The sequence below is a fragment of the Trachemys scripta genome, chromosome 2 (genome assembly GCF_013100865.1).
Source record: "Trachemys scripta elegans isolate TJP31775 chromosome 2, CAS_Tse_1.0, whole genome shotgun sequence".
Lineage (NCBI taxonomy): Eukaryota > Metazoa > Chordata > Testudines > Emydidae > Trachemys > Trachemys scripta.
The window spans coordinates 62,352,022-62,377,882 of record NC_048299.1 but is presented as its reverse complement, the minus strand read 5'-3'; the positions used below and the strand labels follow the sequence as shown (position 1 = coordinate 62,377,882).

Sequence of the window (25,861 nt, the reverse complement as noted above, 5' to 3'; positions counted from 1 at the left end):
TTTACAACAGACCCCCACCCTTTCTGATAATATCCCCTCTTGCTCTGGTGATACATGCCTCAGCCCAGCCCTCCACCCCACCCCAACATGGTCCCGGAGCAGCACAGCTTTAAACCAATGATTTTATCAAAATCTCATGAACCACTATAAAGCATTTAGCAGAAGCCATAACAGGTTATTAACGAGCAGTCCCTGTGCCCTTGTGTCTGAGCATTTCTTGGCCATCACTGACAGCAATAGTCCCCGTGCTGCTCAAAATGAGGGGGAGGGGGAGAGAAAGGGGAGGCTGAATGCTAAAAGGCCCCAAGGCCCCAAGTGGGGAAAGAACAGTTTCATGACACGGACACGTATGGTTGTACAATGACCCAACATCATTCCCCTCCCACACAATATCCCATCTTTCCTTCCTCTTATGAATGGGAGCCAAATGGAAGGGGGGTGGGGGTGCTTAGTTCCTTGTATGCAGGCCTGCCTATGTCCAGGAAGACAAAGGGAACTATTTGGTTGTCCGAGGAATGTCAGAGCAGTCCATTCTCCCTGTGACCACTTCAGATGCTTTCTACCATTCTTACTCCCTGGTGTCTAGTCTCTCCCCATGCTGAGCCGCTCTGCAGAAGCCAGGAGAAGCAAGGGTGAATGAAGCATCCACTCCAGTGGTTGCACAAATGCCAGGACCCTTAGCAGCAGAGAGGTGATTGACTTGTGGTGTTAATCCAAAAGTTTAGGGAAGAAAATACACTTCTGGAGTCACTCTCTGTTTCTCTGTCCCTTTCAATGCTGTTCACTAGACACAGGGGCTGGACTTTCTTGTGATGCAGAGGCAATTAAGGGGTGGGTGGATGTTTTCTGTGGGTCTCTGTTCCTCTTCCATGGCAACTCCATCTGCTAGCATAGAATACAGTCCATTTTCTCTTGAATTGCCACCCAGTCCTGTAAGCATAATTCAGCAAATTTTTGGTGTAGCAGAAATTCAAGATGGTTCTTCATGTTTAATAGCAGGGCAAATGTGCTTGGTCCAACTTTGTAGCTCACTAAACCCCACCACTCAGTAATACGTAGATGGGTCACCATTATCAGAAACATCTCTCTGGCATAGGTGGCCAGGTGTCCTCCACAGGACTGGAAAGCCACTACTCTTTTCCATTCCAGTCTCTTAAAAACTGCTGTGTTCTCCAAGTGATGGCCAGCCTTTAAAGAACAGAAAGGTGACTTGGTAACATTAACCTTGAAGGAACCAAACGCCACCTCAAGCGGTCCATCCATGCACTGTAAACTTTATAACACTTTAACAACAGTACTGCAGGCATCTTACTATTTTTTTTAATCTCAGCTCCTTCCTAATGGGCTGCAAAAGTAGTCTGAAGGAAGGGGGTTGTAACAGCTGCATTCCAGGATTCTAAAATGTATCAGTGTTGTGGCTTCCATAGCACAATTGCATGATGTGGGGGGATTTAGTTACTTTCCAAGGAAAAATGCAATACAATGTTACTCTTGTCTTTGACTTGGCAGGACGTTCCGATGCCAACAAAGAAGCCATTCCAGTGGAAAAGCAGAAGTGGCACCACAGAGCTCGCAGAGAAAGACACAGAAAGACCTGTTCATTAGCATAGATGGAAGTCATGAGCAGTTCAAGTTTCTTAGAGCAAGGAAGGATTGGGCTCTTAGGCATAGTTAAGGCTTTCCTGAAAATGGAGAATTGCACAGGCAATGGGAATATGTGCAGAGGGAACAGGATCATGCACTCAGAAAATCCATAGTCCAGTCGCTGGTGGCATGCTTCTAGGCCCTACCTACCGCTGTAGCACCTGCTCCCCTGCATGAACAAACAGCAGCCCCTCCTTCTCCTAGTCCTCCTCCAGTGGCCTGCCAGGCTGCTGCTAAGGCAGTGAATCCCACCATCACCCCTGACAGGAAGGAACATGCTCGATGCCTGGCACAACATCCTCCGCAGGCACCTGAAACCCCTTGAGAGGGGAACCTCCAGAGCATTCAGGAGGGGAACGATGAGCCTGATCCAGTTCCGGTAGACCAGCTTGTGTACAGTCCCCAAATCCCACACTGAAGACATCTCCATTTGTCCCCCTCTACCCTCACCCTCCAATATTTTGAAGCCATTCCTCCCTTGTCAGGGAGAGGGGAAGGGCGAGGAGACATATTTGAAACAATTAAAGTTTGACCACCTTCGAGGGAATCTGACCTGTTGTTGTGTATTTGATTTTGTTACGAACTGTTTTAGCTCTATGTTTGTCCATAAAAGTTACTATTCACATCACTTGTGTGTGCACCTTGCTTTCTGAGTATGGTCAACAAGTTTTCCACACATTAGGGAGGAGTCAGCAGGATTCACAGCACTTGCCTGTGATTTCTACAAGTGTGGGGCCAAAGCAATGCAATGAATTCTGTCCCTCCTGCGCCCCTGGCCCCCACCGGCCATGAATTTCCTAATGTTGAACAAAGAAACAAAACAATCAGGGTTCATTACAGTGAAGTAAACTGTGAAACAACTGTCACTGTCCAAAAGCGCCAGAATAAAAAACAGAAGAGGAGTCACCTGAGACGTCTTTATGGCTTTGTTATAATTGATAACACAGACAAAAGAAATAAAAATAAATTAGCAGTGAAAATATAGGACACTGAGCAGTGCATTTAAGACCCCTACCCAGACCAAATAGTTACCACTAGAAATCATGGGAGTACTCATGCAAACAGCTGATAGGAAAACATTTTTTGTGCAAGGAATGTGTGAATTCCCTCCCTAAATATTGCAGAACTTTTTAAAAATAACATTAACAATGCTTAAGTACACCCCATACAGCAACCCCAAATGCAGCAGTTAACATATAACAAACACGTTGCTCAATGATGCCTTTAAATTGCATTAAAGCTCACCTCACAAAACTACGGCCCAAGGTATTAACCTTAAGGGCTGTTCCTCAGTTGTTTGCTTTCAGTTAGTACAGTAACATGAACTGCAGGGGACTGAAACCCACTGAGGTATCTCACAATGTAAGTATATGGCAATGGTCTGTTGAGCTTTTCCAGCCACACCAGAGGGTCACATTAACATCCCTTGTCAGAGCCTTCTGGCTCCCCAGTGTTCCATGATGTATGAGCACACAGCATTGCTAATTTCCCTGGCTCGCCGGGAACCAGGAGCTGTGCACACAGGAAGGATCTGGCTGCCTATACAGGCTTTGAACAACAGATCTGTCCTGTGCCCACTTGCTGCGGAAGTATTCCCCCTTAGCCTCACACACATTGTGCAAGGCACAGCATGCCACGATAAACTGAAATGTGCTGGCCACAAAGCTAGCCGGACAGGTCTGCAGGCATCACCAAGGGGCTTTCAGGCACCCAAAGGTGCATGCCACCACCACTATCCTGCAGCTACCGAGTCTGTAGGTGAACTTTCTTTTTCTGGGGTTGGTGATGTCAGATTAACGTTCCATGAGCCACAGGTAGGAGTGAGTTTGTGGGGTCCCCAGAAAAAATGTCAGCACAGAAATACCATATAGAATCATATAGTTTCAGGAGAATAAAGTCTTTTCTTCCCCTCTGTGGTACAGCCCTGACCTTCTAAGCACATTGGTGTCATGGACCTTTCCTATGTGCCCAGCGGTCGCGCACGAATTGACCCTTGTAGTCCACTAAGCTTTGGAGAACCAGTGAATAGTGACCTTTGTGGTTCATGTAGTCACTGGCCCCTTTGGGTGGGCAAAGTATTGGGATATGTGTTCCATTGATGCTCCTGCACAGTTTGGGAACCCCACCCTCTGAAAACCCCCCTACCATTTCAGGGATTTTGGCTCTGTCAACCAGTCATGGGTAGATCACAGTGTTGATACCCTGGCAAACCTGTACAACCACTGCCTCGACAGCTGACTTCCCAAGCCTGAATTGGTCTGCAACTGACCTGTAGCTGTCAGGTGTTACCAGCTTCCAAAGGGTGATATCCACCCACTTTTGCACTGGGGTATGGGTTTCCGAAATCAAGTGATTTGGCATTGGAGAGTTGGTGCAAGCTTCTTGTGCAATTCCATGAAGGTCTGCCTCCTCATTCTGAAGTGCTGCAGCCACTAATAATCAGCCCAGCTTTCCAAAACAAAGTGATCCCACCACACCATGACAGTTCTCCAGGACCAGACGTGGTAGCCCTCCCATGGGCATACCATTGCACTTCCAGCACTCAACACACCTGTTTCTTGGGATCCTACTGGATTTCATCCCCCTCTCCCCCCACTCAATAAGCTGTCTTTGCTGACTCAAATTTGTGTGGGTTGATTCTGTCCAGTATCCAGTACTGCACTGCAGGAACATTTGTCCCGTGAGGAAGAGCAGAACCACATCTCCATGTCTCCAACACAGTTTGGTAGAAGCGAGAGGGAGCTGCCATTGCCAAATGTGTGAAGGCGGAGTACAGTACCAGCAACACGTAGCAAGGCGGTTCCCGGAGTGTCTCCTGTGATGCACAGGACTCTGGGTTACTGTCCCTGAAACGTTAGCACTACTGTGGCAGACAAAAAAGAGGCAGTGTGAACACAGGTATATGCCCTGTGCACAGCGTGTACCTGTTCCCCATTCAGCATATGTGAACACTCAGCACAGGTATGGGATACATGTGCAATTCAGTACACAGACAAGTACCCAGGGAAGCATGCAAACACAGAAGTAGCCTGTGAATTACACACACATTGTATGCAGTGTTGTTGTAGGTCCCAGGATATTAGAGGCACAAGGTGGGTGAGGTAATATCTTTCATTAGACCAACTTCTATTGGTGAGAGAGACAAGCTTTCGAGCTTACACAGAGCTGAAGAACTGAAGAAGAGCTCTGTGTAAGCTCAAAAGCTTGTCTCTCTCACCGACAGAAGTTGGTCCAAAAAAAGATATTACTTCACCCACCTTGTCTCCCTATGACACACACATACAGACAGACACAGTGCTGTTAGCTAAGTGGTGGGGCCTATGTGGTTTGCAGAATCCTGTGGGTTTTTAAGAAAGCATTCTTTATATAAAATTAGCTAAACATTTTGCAGAGGTTTTTTGGACCCTTGTTGTGAATTCCCGTATATGATGTAAATCCGCTTGCCTATTAAGATGACTGCACTTTGACCATTTTAGCACAGAGTATAACATTCAGCACAATGACAACTGCAGTCTACCTTCCTGGACAAAGATCATTATTGTTTATTATTATTTATTATTGTAGCATCCACTATGTGCTAGATGCCTTCCAGACATTCAGGAATGTCCCTGTCTGAAGTGGTGACCTAGAGCCAGGGCCGGCTCTAGGTTTTTTGCCGCCCCAAGCAAAAAAAATGTTGGCTGTCCCCCATCCCAGCCCTGGGCTCCTCGCCGCACCCCCTGCCGCCCCAGCCCTGGGCTCTTCTCCACCACCCGCACCCCGTACCTGCCCAGCCCTGGGCTCTCACCCCCTGACCTGCACCCCCCTGCCTCCCCAGCCCTGGGCTCTCACCCCCTCAACCGCATCCCCCCTGCCGCCCCAGCCCTGGGCTCTCCCCCACAAACACACACACACTCTGCTGCCCCAGCTCTGGGTTCCCCCTACCCTCCCACCATTGCCCCCCAACACCTCCTGCCGCCCCAGCCCTGGGCTCAGCCCCCCCACCACCTGCACCCTCCTTCCGCCGCAGCCCTGGGTCACTGGTAACTCGCTCCCAGGGCAGGTCATTCAGCAGGAATTTTAGATGTGCACAGAACACAGACAGGATTGGTTCCCATATGGTTACAGAACTGCAGTAAAACGGAACAATTTTCAGCTTGTGTGATTGGAGGATATCTGGATGCATATTATAAGACTGTCCTACATAAATGAGGAAAAGTTGAAGTGCCTTTATTATTCTTTTGTTCCACTCTTTCTTTCTATGGGGAATTTGCCAATGCAATATCACTGTCTTCCTTTTAAACAAACAAACAAACAAAAAGGCAATGGCTGTTGAAAATAGCAATTCCAGTCCTAAAAACCACTGGGAAGCATTTCTTGCTCAATTTTATCCTACTTTTTCTACAGCAAGTTACAATGGATCAGTATATTTGATTTGGGAGAAATGAAGTAACAGCTGCCCAAACTAAGCTTGAGCACTCCTGAATTTTGAGGGGTTCAAATCTGGAAGGCAGGCGCTGGGGGGGAGGAGCACGCCAGCATGTATGAAGTAGCGTGTCTGGCGCTGCGCGAAGCCAGACACGCTGGTCTGAGTGGCACGGTAAGGGGGTGGGGGTTGGAGAAGGGGTAGGGGGTTCCGGGAGGGGCAGTCAAGGGGCAGGGAGCAAGGGGGGTTGGATGGGGCAGACGTTGGGGGGGGGGGGGGCAGGGGGGAGGGGGGGGAGGGGGTGGGATGGGGGGGGCTTTGGGTGGGGGGCAGTCAGAGGGAGTGGATGGGGGCAGGGTGGGGCTACCCTCCCTCCCCGTGGAGTGTCCTATTTTTTGAATGTTAAAATATGGAATCCCTACTCTCAGCAAAGCTCTCCATTCACAGCAGGCTACAGCATGAGGTCTCAGCTTCCTCACTCCCTCCCCCTCTTTCCTGTTGGTAGTGGCCAAGGGAATACTGGGAAATGTAGTTCTTTCCCTGCTCCAGGGCTGGCTCTATAGGCAGGGAGCTAACCAAGGAACTACAGTTCCCAGGGCCCCCTGTTGGTTCTCAGCTCCCATGCTGGATCCCTGCCAATGGGCTGCCCCAAGCACGTGTTTGCTTTGCTGGTGCCTAGAGCCACCCCTGGCTACATTAACGTCGAGTTAACTCTTGAGGNAGGGGGTTGGATGGGTTGGGGTTTCTGTGGGGGGCAGTCAGAGGGAGTGGATGGGGGCAGGGTGGGGCTACCCTCCCTCCCCGTGGAGTGTCCTATTTTTTGAATGTTAAAATACGGAATCCTTACTCACAGTGCAGCTCTCCATTCATAGCAGGCTGCAGCATGAGGTCTCAGCTACCTCACTCCCTCCCCCTTTCCTGTTGGTAGTGGCCAAGGGAATGCTGGGAAATGTAGTTCTTTCCCTGCTCCAGGGCTGGCTCTATAGGCAGGGAGCTAACCAAGGAACTACAGCTCCCAGGGCCCCCTGTTGATTCTCAGCTCCCATGCTGGATCCCTGCCGCGCCTGCAAATGGGCTGCCCCAAGCACGTGCTTGCTTTGCTGGTGCCTAGAGCCGCCCCTGCCTAGAGGTGAAAGGCTTTAGCCCAGGAGTAGGCAACCTATGGCACGCGTGCCGAAGTCAGCACGTAAGCTGATTTTCGGCGGCACTCACGCTGCCTGGGTCCTGGCCACCTGACCGGGGGGCATTTTAATTTAATTTTAAATGAAGCTTAAACATTTTTAAAACCTTATTTACTTTACATACAACAATAGTTTAGTTATATATTATAGCCTTCTAGAAAGAGACCGTCTAAAAATGTTAAAATGTATTACTGGCACGCGAAATCTTAAATTAGAGTGAATAAATGAAGACTCGGCACGCCACTTCTGAAAGGTTGCTGACCCCTGCTCTAGCCCATTACCAGTCATCTGAACCTTTCACCTCCCTAGCTACATTTATTTGTTGTGTGTTTATCTACTTTATTCCAACTATGAAATATGATTTTATTCATGTGAAAAGTGAAAAATAATAAAGTAAAAAATAATAACATCAGAAAAAAAGATAGGTAACATTTTGGGCTTCTGCTTATAGACCAGTTTCCTCTCCATGGTATTTGAGCACCCAGATATCATTGAGAACAGTGTTTCTTTAAACCAAAAGTTCAGCTGAAAACCCATCTAATATTAAAACACACTGTACCTCGATCAAAAGCCATTTTGACATCTTCAATGTGTTCAGTGAACCCCGAGACTCTGTAAAGGCCCTCTGACTTTAAACCTGCAAGGTAAACATCTGATTTAGCTTTATTTCTGCTATCAACAGATATATATCAACAAATATTCAATCTTGTCAAATCTAGTCACAGTTATTTTATGTTATGTTAATAATCCCATATATGAAATGTGACACGAGCAATAATTTTAATGTTAAACTTCTGAATATTTTAAAGAAGAATTAAGGTAATTTTTAAAGACTACAAGTTGGTTACATTTTCTGGTTTTATTAGTTTGGTAGGGAATACACAATATCAGCTACAAAATACTGCAATTTGCCTATACTGGCAGCTCATGGTGTGATCACTTCTTATTTGGTCTCTTTTTTTTTGGTCTGTAATTACTATAGCTTTAAATTCTGCCTTCCCTATGTCTGTGTTCTTAATTACCTATAGTGATGCCAGCAATTAACGCTACCTTCTTGTGACCCTTTTTGCTCTCTGATTTTGCTGTCAATCTTAACTGGTACGTGCAGCATGCACTGTTCTTTCGCACAACAAATCCCTCCCACTGTTTGCCTGGCTGGAGATCTGTTTGCTGCTAGCCTCCACAAATCTTCTTGCACTGTTCCCATCCCTACAGGAAAGAAGCGTGGTCCAAGACAGCATATACAACTAGTCAAAGTGGCTTACATGGCTGTTAGTTGTTTTAACTCACTGGTTCCTTATTGTGACGATGATCACCCAACAAACAGACACTAGCCTTTCTTAGCTACTGAGCCTGTATCATGACCAAAACCAATATCCCAACAGGAGGGATTTTTAAAGTTCTTACAGCTGTTAAGGTATTGATAATGAAAGAGGACAACCAATTTAGTCTTAATTGACATTTGTAAAAGAAAGAATATTTATATATCAAATGCAATATAGCTTTCTAATGTGTCCTTTGCTATCATACATACTTATGTTTCAGTAAAACTGTTCTCTCTCAAACCCATCCTCTCTCTCCATTTGTTCTTGCAGTGATGATATAATCCTGGCTGAGATTTGCAGAGTAGTACAGAGGATTTAGCTGCAGATCTTCTATTAATTTTAATGGAAGATGTGTGGCTAAATTCCCTACACTGATTTGAAATCTCCATGTCTGGCAGCAGTGTGTTACCATGCAGATTACAATCATGTCAAAAATTAAAAAAACATGGCTTATCAGGTGGCACAACTCACATGCAAGCCACCAATAACATATACATGATCATTAGCTTGTAATCATTTTGTACTTGGTGTTATTGTAATTTGTAAATGTGGAATGCATGTCAGTGCAGTAAAAGACAAATCACAAGCTGGCTTTTTGGCTGTGACATGTTGCTTGGCTATGTCATTCATCAGTCAGAAACAGAATGTAATGTGAATTTCACTAGAAGAGAGGCTTGCCACAGGTCACAAAATGTTGCACTCCTCTTTCACGTTTTGTATGAGCCATTTCCTTTCTTTTGTGTTCTCTCACATATGATGTTCTGAAATAGTTTAAAATTAAAACTATTCATAACTTTCACGGAATTAAACTGATTGCTTTGAAATGAAAATATTGTAAATATATGTGCCAAAGGTAAATGAACCAAGTGAAAAGACACATAAATGAGTTTAAAGTTTGCCCTTTTAAAAAGTATGACATGAATAGTTTTCATTCTAGAAGAGCTATCTAATATATTTTTTAAAAAGCAATTTAAATAATTTGCATTTGGAAATGACAGAACTGGACTTTACTAGCCAATGCAAAACAATAGAATTTTTACTAAAAAAACTACTCCTGTCCACTCTTCCATTTACTTGGGCCTATTTTTTCTCCCAACTTAACATGCAATTCAAAGTTGATTTAATTTTTGTGTGTATCTGCTGCTCCTTGATCACAATTAATGTAATATTATAGATCTAGTGACATTCCACTCTAGTCAAACAAAAAAAATCATGCAAACCTCTTGCTTCTATTTCTCGAATGCATATATCCACAACCATGGGTCTCTGTGTGTTGTGGGCCTTCACTAGTGTAGTGAGGTCACAGCAGTAGACTCTCTTGATCCTCTTGAGGTCTGGTTGACAGTCATTGGGCACATATTTGGAACACTGTTTGTGTACGTTCAACCCACAGTCTGTGAATAAAGTTTTGCCAGAATTAACGCTTCCATTGATAGGTTTTGCTAATAATGGTTTCATGAGCTTATACAAACAAACAGGAAAACCCTCACCCCTCAGACAAAACCAGAACAAACACAAAACCACTTCACATCGCTCTCTAGTGACTCCTGTGGCTGACTCACTCAATAACATTGACAGGACTTGGTAACATCCAACACCCGGAAGAGAGGGTCACTGCAATGCTGAGATTGTGAAGAGGATGGAGGATCGCTGAAAAAAGTTAGTGAGAAGAGCCCAGAAGACGATTATCTTGCATCAGCCCCAAAGCGTGTTAGGAAAAAAACAGGGTCAGGAACAAGGACTACACTCCAATGTACTTTTCACAGAAGTTTGCTTTCTACTGCAAAGCATTTCCAGTTCTGCTTCTCACTGATAGTGTGTGTAGAGGAGCAAAGCAAAAGTGTGCTTGTTATTAACCAAGGCCCTTATGCTATAATCATTCTCCTCCTTAACATTCCTGAAATTGTTACTGGTAAGGCAAATATACCTTTTGCATATTGATTACTGGCTGAACTACTAAAATTTTAAACAACTCTCTGAACTACTTGAAACACATCTCAATATTACGTTCCATAAAATGTCAATCAAACAAAATCAAATTGTCACAAAAAAAAAATCAAACCTTCTATAAGTTTAATGGAATCAGTTTAGTTTATTTGGTCTCTTCAGACAGAAACTACTGCATAATGCATTATTGTTCAGTGAAATCTAAGTAAATCTGGCCAGCTGCATTTAGGATACTCCCTTTATTGTTTTCAATGTTCTTGCAAAACATTTCATCTGAGGTTAAAAAAAACTTGTTTGTCTACTTAGAGTTAAATGTTGGTAATTTAATGCGGGAAAGTATTAAGCTTCATACTAAATAAATAAGCCTTTTCATAGGTTAGATATTTTAAATTAGGGGAACAAATCCAACAATATTCATTAGATCCACACGGTCAATTTTTACCCATTTACACTGAGGATTAAATAGTCTGATCAGTAATGGTTATTCATTTTCCTTTTTTTATTTCATTTTTATACTCTTTGTCTTGCCTCTGACCCATCTGTAGGTAGAGAAGATGAAGTAGTAAAGTACAATAAGTGGGCCATGCATGTATTGATACTTTAAATTTATAAATCAACTTTTATCTTAAAGGACCCTCAAATTGCTATACAAATTTTATGTGGCGTCACTTCACCCACCCCTCAGATACAGTCTGATGTGGGGTTGCAAGTGGCTGCTGTTAATCGGTGCACTGTAACTCCCATAAGGTTAGGACAGGAAGTGAGAGGGAGCGCTATCTTCAACTGAAAGTGGAAGGAGAATTTCGATTAGCAGAATGTAGTTACCAAAATTTGCATGTGATGCATCAACATTTTTTTCCATTCCTGCATCAAACAAAATCATGGAGTAATGGTTCTTGGTTTATTGTAGCAATGTAGCAAACAAATGGAAAAAAATAAAATTTAAAACCTATTAAAAGGTTAACAAAGTAAAAGAAAAACCAGAAAATTAATTCTTTTGGAAATGAGGGTAACATTTTTTCTTTTCCACGAGGAAGGATATTTTGAGGTTTGTAGCAACATATGGTATTTTTATTGGTCAAAGGTGATCATCTTTCCCCAGAGGAGGACATTTTTCAAGAGTGAGTGGCAAAAAGATGAATTATGAAGTCTAGCTGAGGCTGGCTTTGTGCCATCTTCAGATCTTGTTTCTTAAGATGTAAAAACATATAAACCAAAACCTGGCACTACCATAAGAAAGATGATTTACAGGATGCTGATGAAAAACCTAAACCAAAATACTGGGGCATACACATTGCCAACATACTGTTATAAAGATGTCCATGGAGAGATGCCTCTACTTCTAAGCCAACTAAGCAGGAAAAATAAACAGGACAATATTTCTAAGTCCTTTGTTTAGAAAAAAAAGGATCAAGTTTCCAAAGGAAAATATAGCACCATCTTCTTCCCAATATGTTTACATATTCTTGTAAGGCCCTACAGGAGTCCAGAAACAAGCAGGGTAAGTTTAAAACAAAAACAAAAACTGGTGCTGCTAATTTCTCTGTTCTTCAGATATAAAAAGTGGAAAGATCTCCCTCCCTCTTCCCCCTTATTCTCCCTTGCTAACACTGTGACTGGATCCTGATTTCTGTGCAACTCCCATTCCTTATTGGTTGTTGTTAAAATATGTACCTAGTGCTCAGCACTTCTTGAAAAGGGCTAAACTACAGCAAATTCAGCCCTTGGACTAATTAGATAGCAATTTCTTGTTACATTTTATGAAACTGTCCCCCATTCCTCCCTCACGGAGCTTACCCTTTTATTTTTCAGAAGAAAGAACCAAGATAAATTAAATGTGTAAAGCTACCTGAACACCTGACTCCCTGAGCGATGAGCCCCCACATGAAATTGGCACAGTATTCACACCAGTGTGGACCTCGGAATGTGTAGACCTGTAATACAATCAAAAAAATGGGGTCATCAAGAGGCAGATGGTCTGACAGATGGAACAAGTAAAAGAGATAAACAACAAAGGACTCAGTAGGAGTAAGTCTTCAGCATACAGTACACACGTCTTTCCAAAGTCTGTATGAAATAAATCCTGGGAAAATAAATGTGCTTTGATCTTTATGGTCTCTTATCTCACAATAGGCCTATCATAACACAGAACTGGATACTGTATGGCATAGAAACAAATTACTTTTAAAACATTTTTTTTGTGCCAGTTGATGTGTATCTTTTGTGTCACCTACATTTAGTTCAGTGCAGATGCAGAAGTGGTAACTGGGTTTAGTCCACTATCAAAATAGACAAAAATAAAACAAATAATCCAAGGAGTTGTAGTCATTCCTTTTACTGGACTAGCTAAAATAAAATCAGAAAGCTTCAGAGATTCACCCACTCTGCAACAGACCATTGGAAAGAGATGGAGATATTTTCTTCCACTGAATTCTCTCCGCTCTCATGCTGTGGCCAAATTCTGCTTTCCAATACGCTTTCACAACTATTATTGATGTCAGGGGGTCTTGACTAGGGTACTGAGGGCAAAATTTGCCCCCCCATGCAGCTTCAAAGTTCTAATATTTTGAATATCGCATAGGTATTCGTACAATAGGATTATGGCATGGCTCCGTCATGTGGGCATTTGCACCATTTAAAAAAAAGAATAATAAAGCAAAAGCCAAGGGAATCAAAAGGAGTAATGAACAATTTGCGTAGACATTCTAGCCAAAAGTTGGGCAATCATCTGCTTTTGCACGACTGAATCAATTACAGTCATAAGCAAACTACTCCCCCTACCAAACCACCTCAATAACTAAACTGATCTCACATAGACCAAAAAACAAAACGAACAAACAAAATAGATCCTTATTCAATAAAGTCACACTCAGTCTCATTTTACTACAATCCACATATCAGTACAATAAGGGGAAAGTGGCATGAAAAGAGCAGACAGAACACAGTTTCCTCAGCTGCCTTTTGCACAAAACGCTTCACCAACTGCATTTTAAAGAACGTATAATGGGGGATCTTTTTGTTATTTAAAATATGGCTATCTAGTACAAAATTAACACTGGCACCTTTCGAGCCCTTTGCAATTGGTCTGGTACAGTGTGCACTTAATTTTCATTGAACAACATGGTAAATAGTCAAGTATAGTCCTGTGTAAATGGACACAGCATGGGCTAGATCTGCCTAGAGACTTTATTTAACAAAATATAAATTGTGCACACTGAGGCTGCTAATGCTTCCTCTCTGTTGACTAACCCTTTACTTTCTTTCTTTCTTTTTCTTTTTTTTTTTTTTAAATCCCCTGGGTACTTTGTTGAAAGGTCACTACTGGCTGGGGAAAAAGTTTCTTACTTTAATTTTTAATAAAGTATATTTAGATGGGAAAAGTGCAGTTATTGCCCTTTTCCAAATAAACAATACACAATTTTCAAGCAAACAGACAGCTTGCTAATATCATGGCCCTGCTATGTCTACAGCACCACTTACAGCATTATTGCATTTTGCATTAGTGTATTGCATCAGGAAATCACAGCTCATGCAATGAAAATATTTGTCATGTTATTATGAAATCAGAGGTATTTGTCTGAAAATAATACCAAACAAAATTGCACAAAAATACAACATACGTTATAGATTTTACTAACTGTCTTGGCCAAATCAATCAGGGTGACCAGATGTCCCGATTTTACACGGACAGTCCTGATTTTTGGGTCTTTTTCTTATATAGGCTCTTATTACCCTCCACCCCCGTCCCGATTTTTCACATTTGCTGTCTGGTCACCCTAAAAATCAATCCCTTGTGTAACTAAAGGCGTCAAGGTATTGCACCATTTGCTCTCAAGTTCAGTGGTAACAGAACTTGTTTTATTGGGAATTGGTCCTGCTTTGAGCAGGGGATTGGACTAGATGACCTCCTGAGGTCCCTTCCAACCCTGATATTCTATGATTCTATTAACAGCTACAAACATACTCAAATATTTCCATCCATTTGTGTTGGAAAACATGTATTAATTAATAAACCAAACTAATGCTTTTTCCCCCATTTTCCTGTTTCACTTTACTTTTTTCTGAAACGAGTTTGTATTAATTGATAACAACATTGCTATTCCTTTGCAAAATGAAGTATTTTTAAATATCTTACTATCTTTCTAGTTTGATGATTAAAAACTACATTTTCACTTAGCATAGCTTGACAACAAATTACTCCTAATTATCCATGTAGTCAATAATTATGTAACTAATTGCAGCTGTAAAGCAATCACTATTTAGCTTAAAGCAATGCTAATTTTTCCATCTCTTTTGTACTAAAATGCTTAAACTGGAACATTTGACCAACTCAAATTATTATGTATGCATTTCAATCACTTCTTGTTCAATTCATAGGTTGTCTTACAGGGATCAGTTAACATGCATTTAAAGCTAGATCCCCAGCTGGTGCAAATAGCATAGCTTCATTGACACTGATTTACATCAGCTGAGAATCTTGCCCTTGGAGTTTTAGGCTTAAATTTTAAAATGTGGCCTCCAGCATAATGTTGTAGGTACAAAATTGCAGACACAATTATTTATGACTGCAATGCTACCAATTTTAGATGTGTAACTATGTAATGTGTGGGTCTGCACTTACATTTAACTACAAGCGTGAAATTGTTTGAGGGATATCGCTAAACTTTAGATTCTCAGTATCTCTTGCACAAATGGGAAGTGGTCATTATTATTTTCAGTGAGGACCCAAACCTGAGAGTTGCTGAGCACCCTCATCTACCATTGATTTTGATGCCCCAAAATTTCAGTTAAATTTATTTATTTCATGTTACTTTCACATCTCCATGTTTTGGCTGAAATTACATGAGAAAGGCTGGTCTTGCAGCATTTCTGGTCCAGCTGAAACAGAGAAATACTGCTGTCTCACAAGTAAAAAGCATGATCTTTTGAGGTTTCTAGATGAAATTTCATGAAATTTGGATAAGCAGTAATATAATTTAAGATACATATCTGAACTGTGTCTTCAGTTTGGCTGACCATTACTTTCAATGTCAATAAAAAAGAAGGGTCTGTATTCTTAAAAATAACACTTCAGCTCAGACTGACTCTTAAGGCAGATGCTGAAAGTAAGACTTTGGTCACAGTAAATGAGAGTTTTGCCTAAGAAATGACTGCAGAACTGATCCCGGAGCTATTTTATACTGTGCAAGGGTTCCGAGGCAGTCATAGTATTTTGAGATAGGATGATATTTTTTGTCTTGTACCCACATCCCTATGATCACAACACTATCTACTGAATTGGGCATAGGCTTTTTGAAGAATCATCAAGATAACTTTTTGAGTCCTCCCGCCCCCTTTCAAATTTTTGGACTGTTGACTTAGTGTTGAGCTGCTTGTGCTGGTGTCCTCGCATACTGCCAACCTTTAAAAAGAAACAGCAAGGGACAATTCTCGATGTTAGCTGAGGTTTTGGGGTCAATATCCCCTATTCACCCCAATAATGAAGGGGTCTGATGTACATTCTGGTAAACTTTTTTCTTGTCTTTTCCCACCATTATTTAGCTGTAGAATGCAGGGGACTCAGTAGTATTAATATTGCGTAAGTGCTCAAAATGCCATCCCTTTGCTCCAAACTTACTGTCCAGAGATATGAGTTGTCTGTGAGATAGTTCAACAAAATGTTAGTCTAAAAATGTGTTTTCCTCTTATTCCCTTCTTTAGTTTCTTCTTTTCCCCTCTCCCACTGTCTCTCTATTCATCTCCATGCCATCTCCTTTCATTTTCCGTATTTATATCTCCTTTCTTTGTATTATTCTCTCTCTCCAGTGCTTTCACTGAAAAGTAGTTTCTTCTTCATATTAATCCTCTCTCTCTCACACACACATATTACATTTTGTCTTCATTAGTGATGCTCTTCTCTGTTTCCTTTACTTTCACCTCTCTACTACCATTGCTTCCATGCTGTTGTCCCGAGGCATCTCCTTTGGTCCCCATTGATGTTCCTGGAACTCTGTGCTGGCACAGGGTTCAACAAACATTACTATCAATGTAGAATCAGGCACGATACCACTTGAAATCTGTGGTAATGGGAAATGCAGAAGACTGTGTAGTCTAATAATAAGAAGTGAGGGCAGAATCTGGTCCTATGTTAATTTCTGTTATAAAAAGTGAGATCTTGTTTTGTAAAAGTAACTCTAGAGTATATGCCATTCCACGTTTGCTGTGACTCGACTAACTCAGGCCACGTCTCAATGGACAAAACATACGTTTTCTTCAGTTATGTTAGCTCATTTGAGTTAACTCCCTCCTGAGTCTATATCACAAGGAGTGGAAACATTCTAAAAGGTGCTAGTCTGTGTCTTTAGAGTATAGTGGAGCTGGAGGTGTAATTTCCAGCTTGCGTAGACATACGTGCACTAGCTTTGAATGAGCTAGTGTGCTAAATATAGCAGTATAGCCATGGTGCTATGGGCAGCAAGATGGGCTAGTTGCTCAAATACGTACCCAAGTTTCAGGGTAGGATTGCACTCCTGCTATTCATGCTGCTGCAGAGACACTTCAATTTTTAACATGCTAGCTTGATCAAAACTAGCATCCATATGTCTACCCAAATTGGAAGTTACACCTCCAACTCCAGTGTAGCCATGCCCTGAGGCTTCGATTCTGCAAATATTTACGTACCTGCTTAACTTTTCTACCATGAGTAGTGCTGTTGAAATTAATGGGACTACTCAAGGTAGTGAAATTAACCACTTGTATGAGTGTTTGCAGGATCAGGACCTCAATGAGAGTTAAGGGAACTTTCCAGTTATGTTAAGCTAACTCAAATGAGCTAATACAATTGAAGAAAGCACCTTTTTGTCCATCAAGACCTGGCCTCAAGGACTTACTTTCTTTACTGCTATATAAGTCCTCTCCACTCCCAGATGTGTCAGCTAATGAATCTACTCCATTTTTAATTTCAGTTTCTGAACACTAGTCTGATACAATGTGAACTGTTCAGCCATTTCCAAAAAATATAGGACGTTTGCTATCATAATTTAGGACCAAAAAGAATGGTCATGGGAAGGACTTCAACAGTTTGCCCTAACACAGGGTTAGATGGTCTGCTTTTTATACTGCTCCACACTGTGGCAATACAAAGCTGCACTGCTCCAGGGCAAGTTCTGGAAGAGATTGTGCCTGCGATCCCTTGAGGAGCTGCAGGGAGCAAAGGAAGGATGTGCATACTAAACCATCCTTCTGTATAGTGCAGCATGCTCACCACAGCAGGCCAGTTTTGCTGGCCTATGAGTAGGAGGGCAGGGTCTTGGTTCTAAATTTTCCCCAGCCTGTGCAGGGTCAATTGTGCCTCTCCAAGGCCACTAAGAAGGAGTGATCCCCTTGCTTGTGCAGTTACTTTGATGGGGCAAAGACAGAAAGTCTGGTTTTGCTCTTTTCCACTCCCTCCACCACTATACATACACATATCTCCACTAGCATCTGGCATGATCTTCCTCACAATATTATTTAAATACAAAGTGCACGACAGGCTGTAACTTTTATACCAACCCCCCCCATATAGCGATTTAAAATTCAAAATGGGTATTAAACATGCAAAACACATCCTAGATCCTTTTAGTTAATTATTTGGCTTGAACACCTTGAACTTTGGGAGACGAAGAGTCAAAATCAGAAAAGATGGATCCACAGCAGTGTCTCAGGTGTGCCTTTTTAAAAGGGCACAAGGCGGTCTAGATCTGGCTCTGAAGTTTGTACCCATCTCTTTTTTCTGCTTTTTCCCTTTCTTTCCCTTTACTTTGTTACACAATGTCTCAATCAGTTATACCAAATATGTAGCCTTTTTTTTTTTTTTTTTTTTTTAAAAAGACTCATCATCCCAAGAGGTTCAAATGTGCCAAGGTAAAGATTTTTTTAGTGTGCATTTATTGACAATAACGCATGCCAAACATTCTGAGGGACTCTGTCATGAAATCCCTGTCCATATACAGCAGAAGATATAGTACAATACATTTTAAGTGTTCAGTAAAATAAAAAAGGGCAAAACACCTCTTTGCATCCCTATGAAATAGCCCATTATATTTTACTTAGGTTCCACAGCCCCATATTAGTATTGTGTACATGTCTATGACAACTAGGACTTAAGTTTCAAAAACCCTCCAACAATTTTCTCTTCTTTGTACTACTAAACTTTTTTATGAACGTGTCAACAGATTTAAAACTTAAAGTGGTTGACTGTTTAATTTAAATATTCCATTATTAGCACATTGTTCACGATTTTTTTTAGCCACTATGTGCATCTTAGTATCATCCTATAGAAGACTGTAGATTTTTGAGCGGTGGGTAATAATTGTGTTGTTAAGTAAATGTAACACTTCAGAGTGACCTAGCTTTCTAGGTTACATTTTATTTTAAAAATGTTTCTTTCTTAAAATTCATATTTTGTAGGGCTGTCGATTAATTTCAGTTAATTCACGCGATTAATTCAAAAAAATTAATCACGATTACAAAAATTAATCATGATTAATTGCACTGTTATACGATAGAATACCAATTGAAATTTATTACATATTTTTGGATGTTTTCTACATTTTCAAATATATTGATTTCTGTTACAACACACAATACAAAGTGTACAGTGCTCACTTTATATTATTATTTTTGATTTCAAATATTTGCACTGTAAAATTGAGAAAAGAAATTGTATTTTTCAAGTCACCTCATACAAGCACTGTAGTGCAATCTCTTTATCGTGAAAGCGTAACTTACAAATGTTGATTATTTTTGTTACATAACTGCACTCAGAAACAAAACAATGTAAAACTTTAGAGCCTATAAGTCCACTCAGTCCTACTTCTTGTTCAGCCGATCGCTAAGATAAACAAGTTTGTTTACATTTATGGGATATACTGGTGCCTGCTTCTTATTTACAGTCTCACCTGAAAGTGAGAACAGGTGTTCATAGGGTACTTTTGTAGCTGGTGTTGCAAGGTATTTACGTGCCAGATATGCTAAACATTCGTATGCCCCTTCATGTGTCGGCCACCATTCCAGAGGACATGCTTCCATGCTGATGATGCTCATTAAAAAAATAATGCATTAATTAAATTTGTGACTGAACTCCTTGGGGCAGGATTGTATGTCTCCTGTTCTGTTCTACCTGCATTCTGCCATATATTTCATGTTATAGCAGTCTTGGATGATGACCCAGTACATGTTTGTTTTAAGAACACTTTCACATTTGACAAAATGCAAAGAAGGTGCCAATGTGAGATTCCTAAAGATAGCTACAGCACCCAACCCAAGGTTTAAGAATCTGAAGTGCTGTCCAAAATCTGAGAGGGACGAGGTGTGGAGCATGCTTTCAAAAGTCTTAAAAGAGCAACACTCAGATATAGAAACTACAGAACCCGAACCACCAAAAAACAAAATCAACCTTCTGCTGGTGGCATCTGATGAAAATGAGTGTGCATCGGTCTGTTCTGCTTTGGATCATTATCAAGCAGAACACATCATCAGCATGGACTCATGTCCTCTGGCATAGGTGCTGATTCCAGGCTTGGAGCACCCATGGGGAAAAATTGGTGGGTGCTCAGCACCCACTGGCAGCTCCCCGCCTGCCCAGCTCACCTCTGCCTCCGCCTCGCCCCTGAGCATGCCGCGTGCCCGCTTCTTCCCCCTAACTCCTAGCGCTTGCGCCGTGAAACAGCTGTTTACGCGGCTGGGAGGGAGCAGGGAGGAGGGGGAAATGCAGCGTGATCGGGGAAGAGGCAGGGCTGGGATGGGGATTTGGGGAAGGGGTTCAATGGGGCAGGGAGGGGGCGGAGTTGGGGCAGGGACCTTGGGGAAGGGGTTGGAATGGGGGCAGGGCGGGGGCGGGGAAAGGGTGGAGTTGGGGTGGGGCCGTGGGTGTGAGCACCCACCCGCGCCGGGGAAAGTTGGTGCCTATGTCCTCTGGAATGGTGGTTGAAGCAGGAAGGCACATCTTAATCTTTAACACATGTGGCACATAAATGTTTTGTGACGCCAGTTACAACAGTGCCATGCTAACGCGTGTTCTCACTTTCAGGTGACATTGTAAACAAGAAACGGGCAGCATTGTCTCCTGCAAATTGTAACCAAACTTGTTTGTCTGAAGTAGGACTCAGAGGACTTGTAGGCTCTAAAGTTATACATTGTTTTATTTTTGAATGCAGTTTTTTGTACATAATTCTACATATGTAAGTTCAACTTTCATAATAAAGACATTGCAGTACAGTACTTGTATTAGGTGAATTGAAAAATATTATTTCTTTTGTTTTTTAGTGTGAATATTTGTAATCAAAAATAGATATAAAGTGAGCACTGAACACTTTGTATTCTGTATTGTAATTGAAATTAATATATTTGAAAATGTAGAAAACATCAAAAAATATTTAAATAAATGTTATTCTATTATTGTTTAACAGCACAATTAATCACAATATTTTTTTAATTGCTTGACAGACTTACTATTTTGTTTATAGATTAACATAATTATCCAAAATTTGTTTTCAAGCAATGCATTTAAATATTTACAAATAATGTGATTTACCAGCTAAACTTAACTCTTTTCAAACAGAAAGTAATAAAGGGTGTATAACAGCTAGATTGTGAAAATCCAATGTTGCTGGGCACATTTCCAGTTATAAATCAAAGCCAAAACAAGGGGAATTTTGAAGAGGAAAGGAAAGAATGTATAGGTCAAAGAGGAAAAAAGTCCCAGTCATGAGAAAATATTTCTAGTTAACCTAAAACAGTTTTCATATTTAAATGATAATGAGGCTAAAACCAGAAAGCATAAAAGATTCTTTATTCAAGAAAAAAGAATAGAATATTTCTCTTATTTCTTTCAGTATTTAGGAGTGAGATAAATATTTACTTTTATGTGGGTGCTGTGTTAAGGAGGGGGAATGGCAAGGAGTATAAAATGTTGAATATAAAGTTTTACTCGTGAATACTAAATTATTGATAAATTCCAATCACAGCACAGACATTTAATTTCTTAAGGGAAAAGCATAATAGATGAACAAAGAGAAAAGCATACTTGCTAAATAATTTTAATTAACATTAATTTCCCTTTTATTAAAAGTCCAGAAGTCACCATGATAAAATACTATTTCTGATAATGAGTCAAATTATTCTGACAATGACCTAGATTATCATCCCCAGGGAGCATTAAGAAAATAGAGGAATTAAGGAAGTATAATGCATGTCTCTCTTCTCTTGTTTATCTCCTTTTCATTCCCCTCAGATACTTTGTATCCACTCCCAATTACCATCAAACCACTTTTTGACAGCTCTGACCATGATAACTGGGGATTGGCACACTCTGGAACTAACTCAGTCCTTCTGGCAAAAGATGTTAGAGCAAGATGACTGGGAGCTTAGTTTCAAAGACTGAGTCACTTCCCCAGCGCACACAGCATTCCAGACGCTGTGATTGAAAAAAGAATCTGATTTTGTATCTATAAGCTAGCAACAAGACAATCTGTTTAAGCATCCTTGAGTTTGTATAGCTATTCATTTTAGTCTCACAAGCAAGCACAAGCCTATATCCAATAGCTCAGTGGGACTTCAAGAGCATTTCCTTGGCATACGGTGCATGAACAAAAGATATCAGACAATACCACCACAGCACTTTGTTTTATTGTTAGTAGGTACTGGGGCTTTCATAACTTCATGCAAACAGAAATAGCACAAATGTGTATTGTTAAAACGGCACTAACACCACCACACTATAAAAATCTAGATTTTCAGAAGTCAGATTTTTATTATCAAAACTGACACATTTTAAGATTAAGATGACCAATCTGAAGTATCATTTCCATGAAACGAATAAAATACTGGGTCTAAGGAGCTCAAATATAAATCTGTCATTTGGCAGGATCCAGTAGATTCTTGACTTTGCTTGTGCTCTGAGAGAGAGGGATTGTTATTCATATTAAATAGCCCTGTCAACATGTGTTAAGAATTATACAACCAATGGATCTTAACACAGGAAGAAAACTACTTTCTGAAATACTCCTCTTGGATGTGGCATAAAGAGTTACATGGAAATATATAATCTCAGTGCAAAACTTTACACAGGGAAAACAAACAAATCTTTAAACCAGAAGCATTCCAAAGCTGTTCTTACCTTAAAATTGTGTGCTTTTTCATAGTTGAAATGGTTGTCGTTTTGAGTTAAAGCTGCTCTTCTGACCAAAGAGGTGATCTGTGAATAGGCAAAGAGTTTCAGAGGTTGCCATAATAGTGCCCCCTTTACTCCCGCCTTAACCCCCAATGCCACTGCCAGCAGCTCTTGACGTTTCCTTCCTCGCTTAGACTTGTGAACAACAGCACAATTTTTCTCATTTTCAAGCCACAGATCCTCAGAGAACATAATGCTTGGATCCCAGATCTTTTCCCTGTCTTCCTCTGAGGCTGGGAGGCTTACTGTACTCAGGTTTGTCCAACTGCTTCTAATGTTAGACAGCAGATTTGAAGCAGCTGCAGCCCATTCTGCGGAGACCTCTGGCATGTGACTTGAATGGGCCGTCTTGTGTGATGGAAGGAGCTTCTGCATCTGAATAAGTAACGGCCTGTTTTGTGCTATTTCTTAAGGCAGACGTGTGCCTGAAACAATAGTCGGAATTCATGTACTGAACAAAACTCCCCCTTCCCCCCAAGCAATGGTATCCAGCGAGAGACTGAAGAAATACAGGCAGGGAGACAGCTTTACGGCCTCATGCCACAACAAATTTCAAAGGAAAGATCACTTCTAGTTGGTAGCATGTTTAAAAAAAAAAATGGCTCTGATGCTGCATCCAATTACACTCAGACCTGGAGACTTATGAGCCATTCTGATCTGAACACCAATGGATTAAACCCTTTAAACCCTGATGATTGTTTAATCTTGCAGGGCTAAAATCTCTTTTTTCATATCCTGTGCAAGTGAAAAACCTAGTAGTACTCCAAAGATTAATAGCATTTCTGTGGCATGCATTTTGTTGGGGTCCACTTAGCAGTGAGCAATAAGATCACATTCAGTAAAAATTGGAAACTAAGTCCCCAGCCATTCAATCTGATCACAAGGGGTGACCTTTAGCCTGTACAGAGATCTCATGGAAGACAACGGAGCTCTGCAGAGATGCAAGGGGTGCATCCTGCACAGATCGGATTGCAGGTCTAGGGCCTAAGTGGCACCAGTCCAGCTGTTCCCCCACTCTCTAGTTTCTGTAGTATATATGTTTGGGAGAAAGGATAACATGTGGTTAAAGCCCAGTTCAGGGAATTTAATCCCATCTCTGCCACAGCCTTCTGAATGACCTTGGGCAGGTCACAATCTTTTCATTTCTGTTTCTCTATCAGTACAAGGAGGATAATAGTTACCCACCTCACAGGGATATTGTGAGGCTTCATTCTCTAGTGTCTGCTTGACATGCTCAGAGGGAAGGTACTACAGAGGTGGACAATATTACCAGGAGAGTTGCTTCAGAAACTGACCAGTAATAGTCAGGGCCGGATTAACCTTTTGTGGGCCCCATGCGGGCAGTGGACCATGACGCGGGGCGGGGGGGGGGGGTCAGTCCGCAGAGCAAGGGGCCAGCCAGGGGCAATGGGGCATAGCAGGGGCGGCCCCGCTTTGCCCAGCCCAGTGCGAGGGCACTATTTACAAACTGGCAGTTGCCAGATGCACAATGGCCTGCCCGGCCTTTTGCTGCCAACGTAACTCTTCCCCTCGGGGGGGCGGGCCCCTGCTGTGCCACACAGCCTCCCAACTCCCCCATACTCCCTATGCCAAGCGCCCCCTCAGGCCCCTCCACACAAATGCCCAGCACCCCCCACAGAACCCCCACTCCCTAGGGCCCCGGCACACAGATCTTCCCCACCCCCTCCCAGCTCAGCATCCCCCCCCCCAAACCTCCAAGAGACCCACTCCCCCTGGCCCTGCCTCCTGGCCGCACGCACTGGCCCTGCTGGGAAGTAACTGTGTCTGCAAGGTTGAGCCGGCAGCGCAGCCGGGGCTGGTCCCAGGGCCAGGATTCGCTCCGATCCCTTGGGAGTGGTGTGATCAGCCAGGCCAGGGCCTGCCCCGGCCGGGCTCCCTCAAGACGCACTCGAGGCCCAGCCAAACTCCCCCCACTGTCCCTTTTCTCCCCCCCCCGCCCGAGTTGCCCTGCCACTCTTTGTTTCTGCCTTTATGCCCATTCTTTTCCACACTTGAACCCAAAGACAATAGAAAATTAAATGATCTAAACAGACTTACTTTTGTTAATTTGTGAAGTCGTTTCTTCCTTTGGCTCTACCCACACCCCAATCCCTTAGACATCCTAGGGGGTTCATCTAATTTACTGACTTAAAACAATATCACCACATAGTTTACATGCTCTCAGTAAAAATTATGCTCTCCTGATATGAAAGCCCGCAGGGACAGATGGCCAACCATCAGTAAGATCAGACTGTGTAATTTCATATAGTGCCCTACTTAGGGCATTTAACAAGGTCTGTAACCTGCAAAATCAGCTTTTCAAACGTGACATGACGTAGTTGTTTCTATCCTGAATGTACTTCTCTTCCCTTTCTTTTCCACGTAATTGGCAGCATAACTCTCTCTCTCTCCCCCCTATCTGATTTAGAAGCCTTGGTAGTTAGTTACTGTTTCCACTGAGACTCCTCTTGCTAAATAAGCAGTTGCCACTCTCACCCTCTTTTCCAACTGAAAGCACAACTGAGTGGCACTGTTAACTGATCAGCAGGCAGTTCTAAACATGCTGCATTGATATTGCTCAGCCCGGAGGTGTTGTCTGGTGCTATTCTGTGCATCCTTCAATTAATATATCCTGTTCACTGCCAGATCAGAAATCAGAGCTTTGAACCCAAAAAAATCTTCTCCAGTGGATCGGCTCTTAATTAGACATTTAGTGTTTTAGGACAGGACGTACAATTTGATGCATGTATCTAGCCTCAGCAGACATTAGGGGCTTAGATCCAGAGGAATGTTATACCTGTCCCAAATATCTTCAGCATCTACTTCAGGGAATCACGATAACACTCGTTTAAGACCTGTTCTTGCTCCCATTCAATGAGGATAACAGTGATCTCCTCAGAGGGATAGATTTCAATGGGAGCAGGATAAGGCCCTTAGGAAAGAAAACTTAGGGCATCAACACATCACTTTAAGGCTTTTGTCCTAAACACTCAGCATGTTATATTTCAGTATTTCAGCTTCAAATGAGTTCAGATTTATCTGTTACATTGACAGAGAAAATCATAATCCAGTAACTAACTTTGGACATTTTTTTTTAAAACACTTACGTAGCTATGAACCCTCAACGTAAACATTAAATAGTTCCTCTCTGATATCCAGCGTGACTGAA

The 25,861-nt window shown here is 41.9% G+C and overlaps 1 protein-coding gene across 1 annotated transcript in view; it reads right to left on the bottom strand.

Annotated features, from left to right (window-relative positions):
- The window catches only part of CHN2 (chimerin 2), a gene marked incomplete at its 3' end in the record, with an annotated part of 196,252 nt that overhangs the window by 5,984 nt on the left and 164,407 nt on the right, over window positions 1-25,861 (bottom strand). Inside the window, 4 exon segments of the mRNA XM_034760711.1 lie at window positions 7,790-7,867; window positions 9,776-9,949; window positions 12,352-12,436; window positions 22,639-22,716. Of these exon segments, the coding sequence (XP_034616602.1) occupies window positions 7,790-7,867; window positions 9,776-9,949; window positions 12,352-12,436; window positions 22,639-22,716 (415 nt within the window).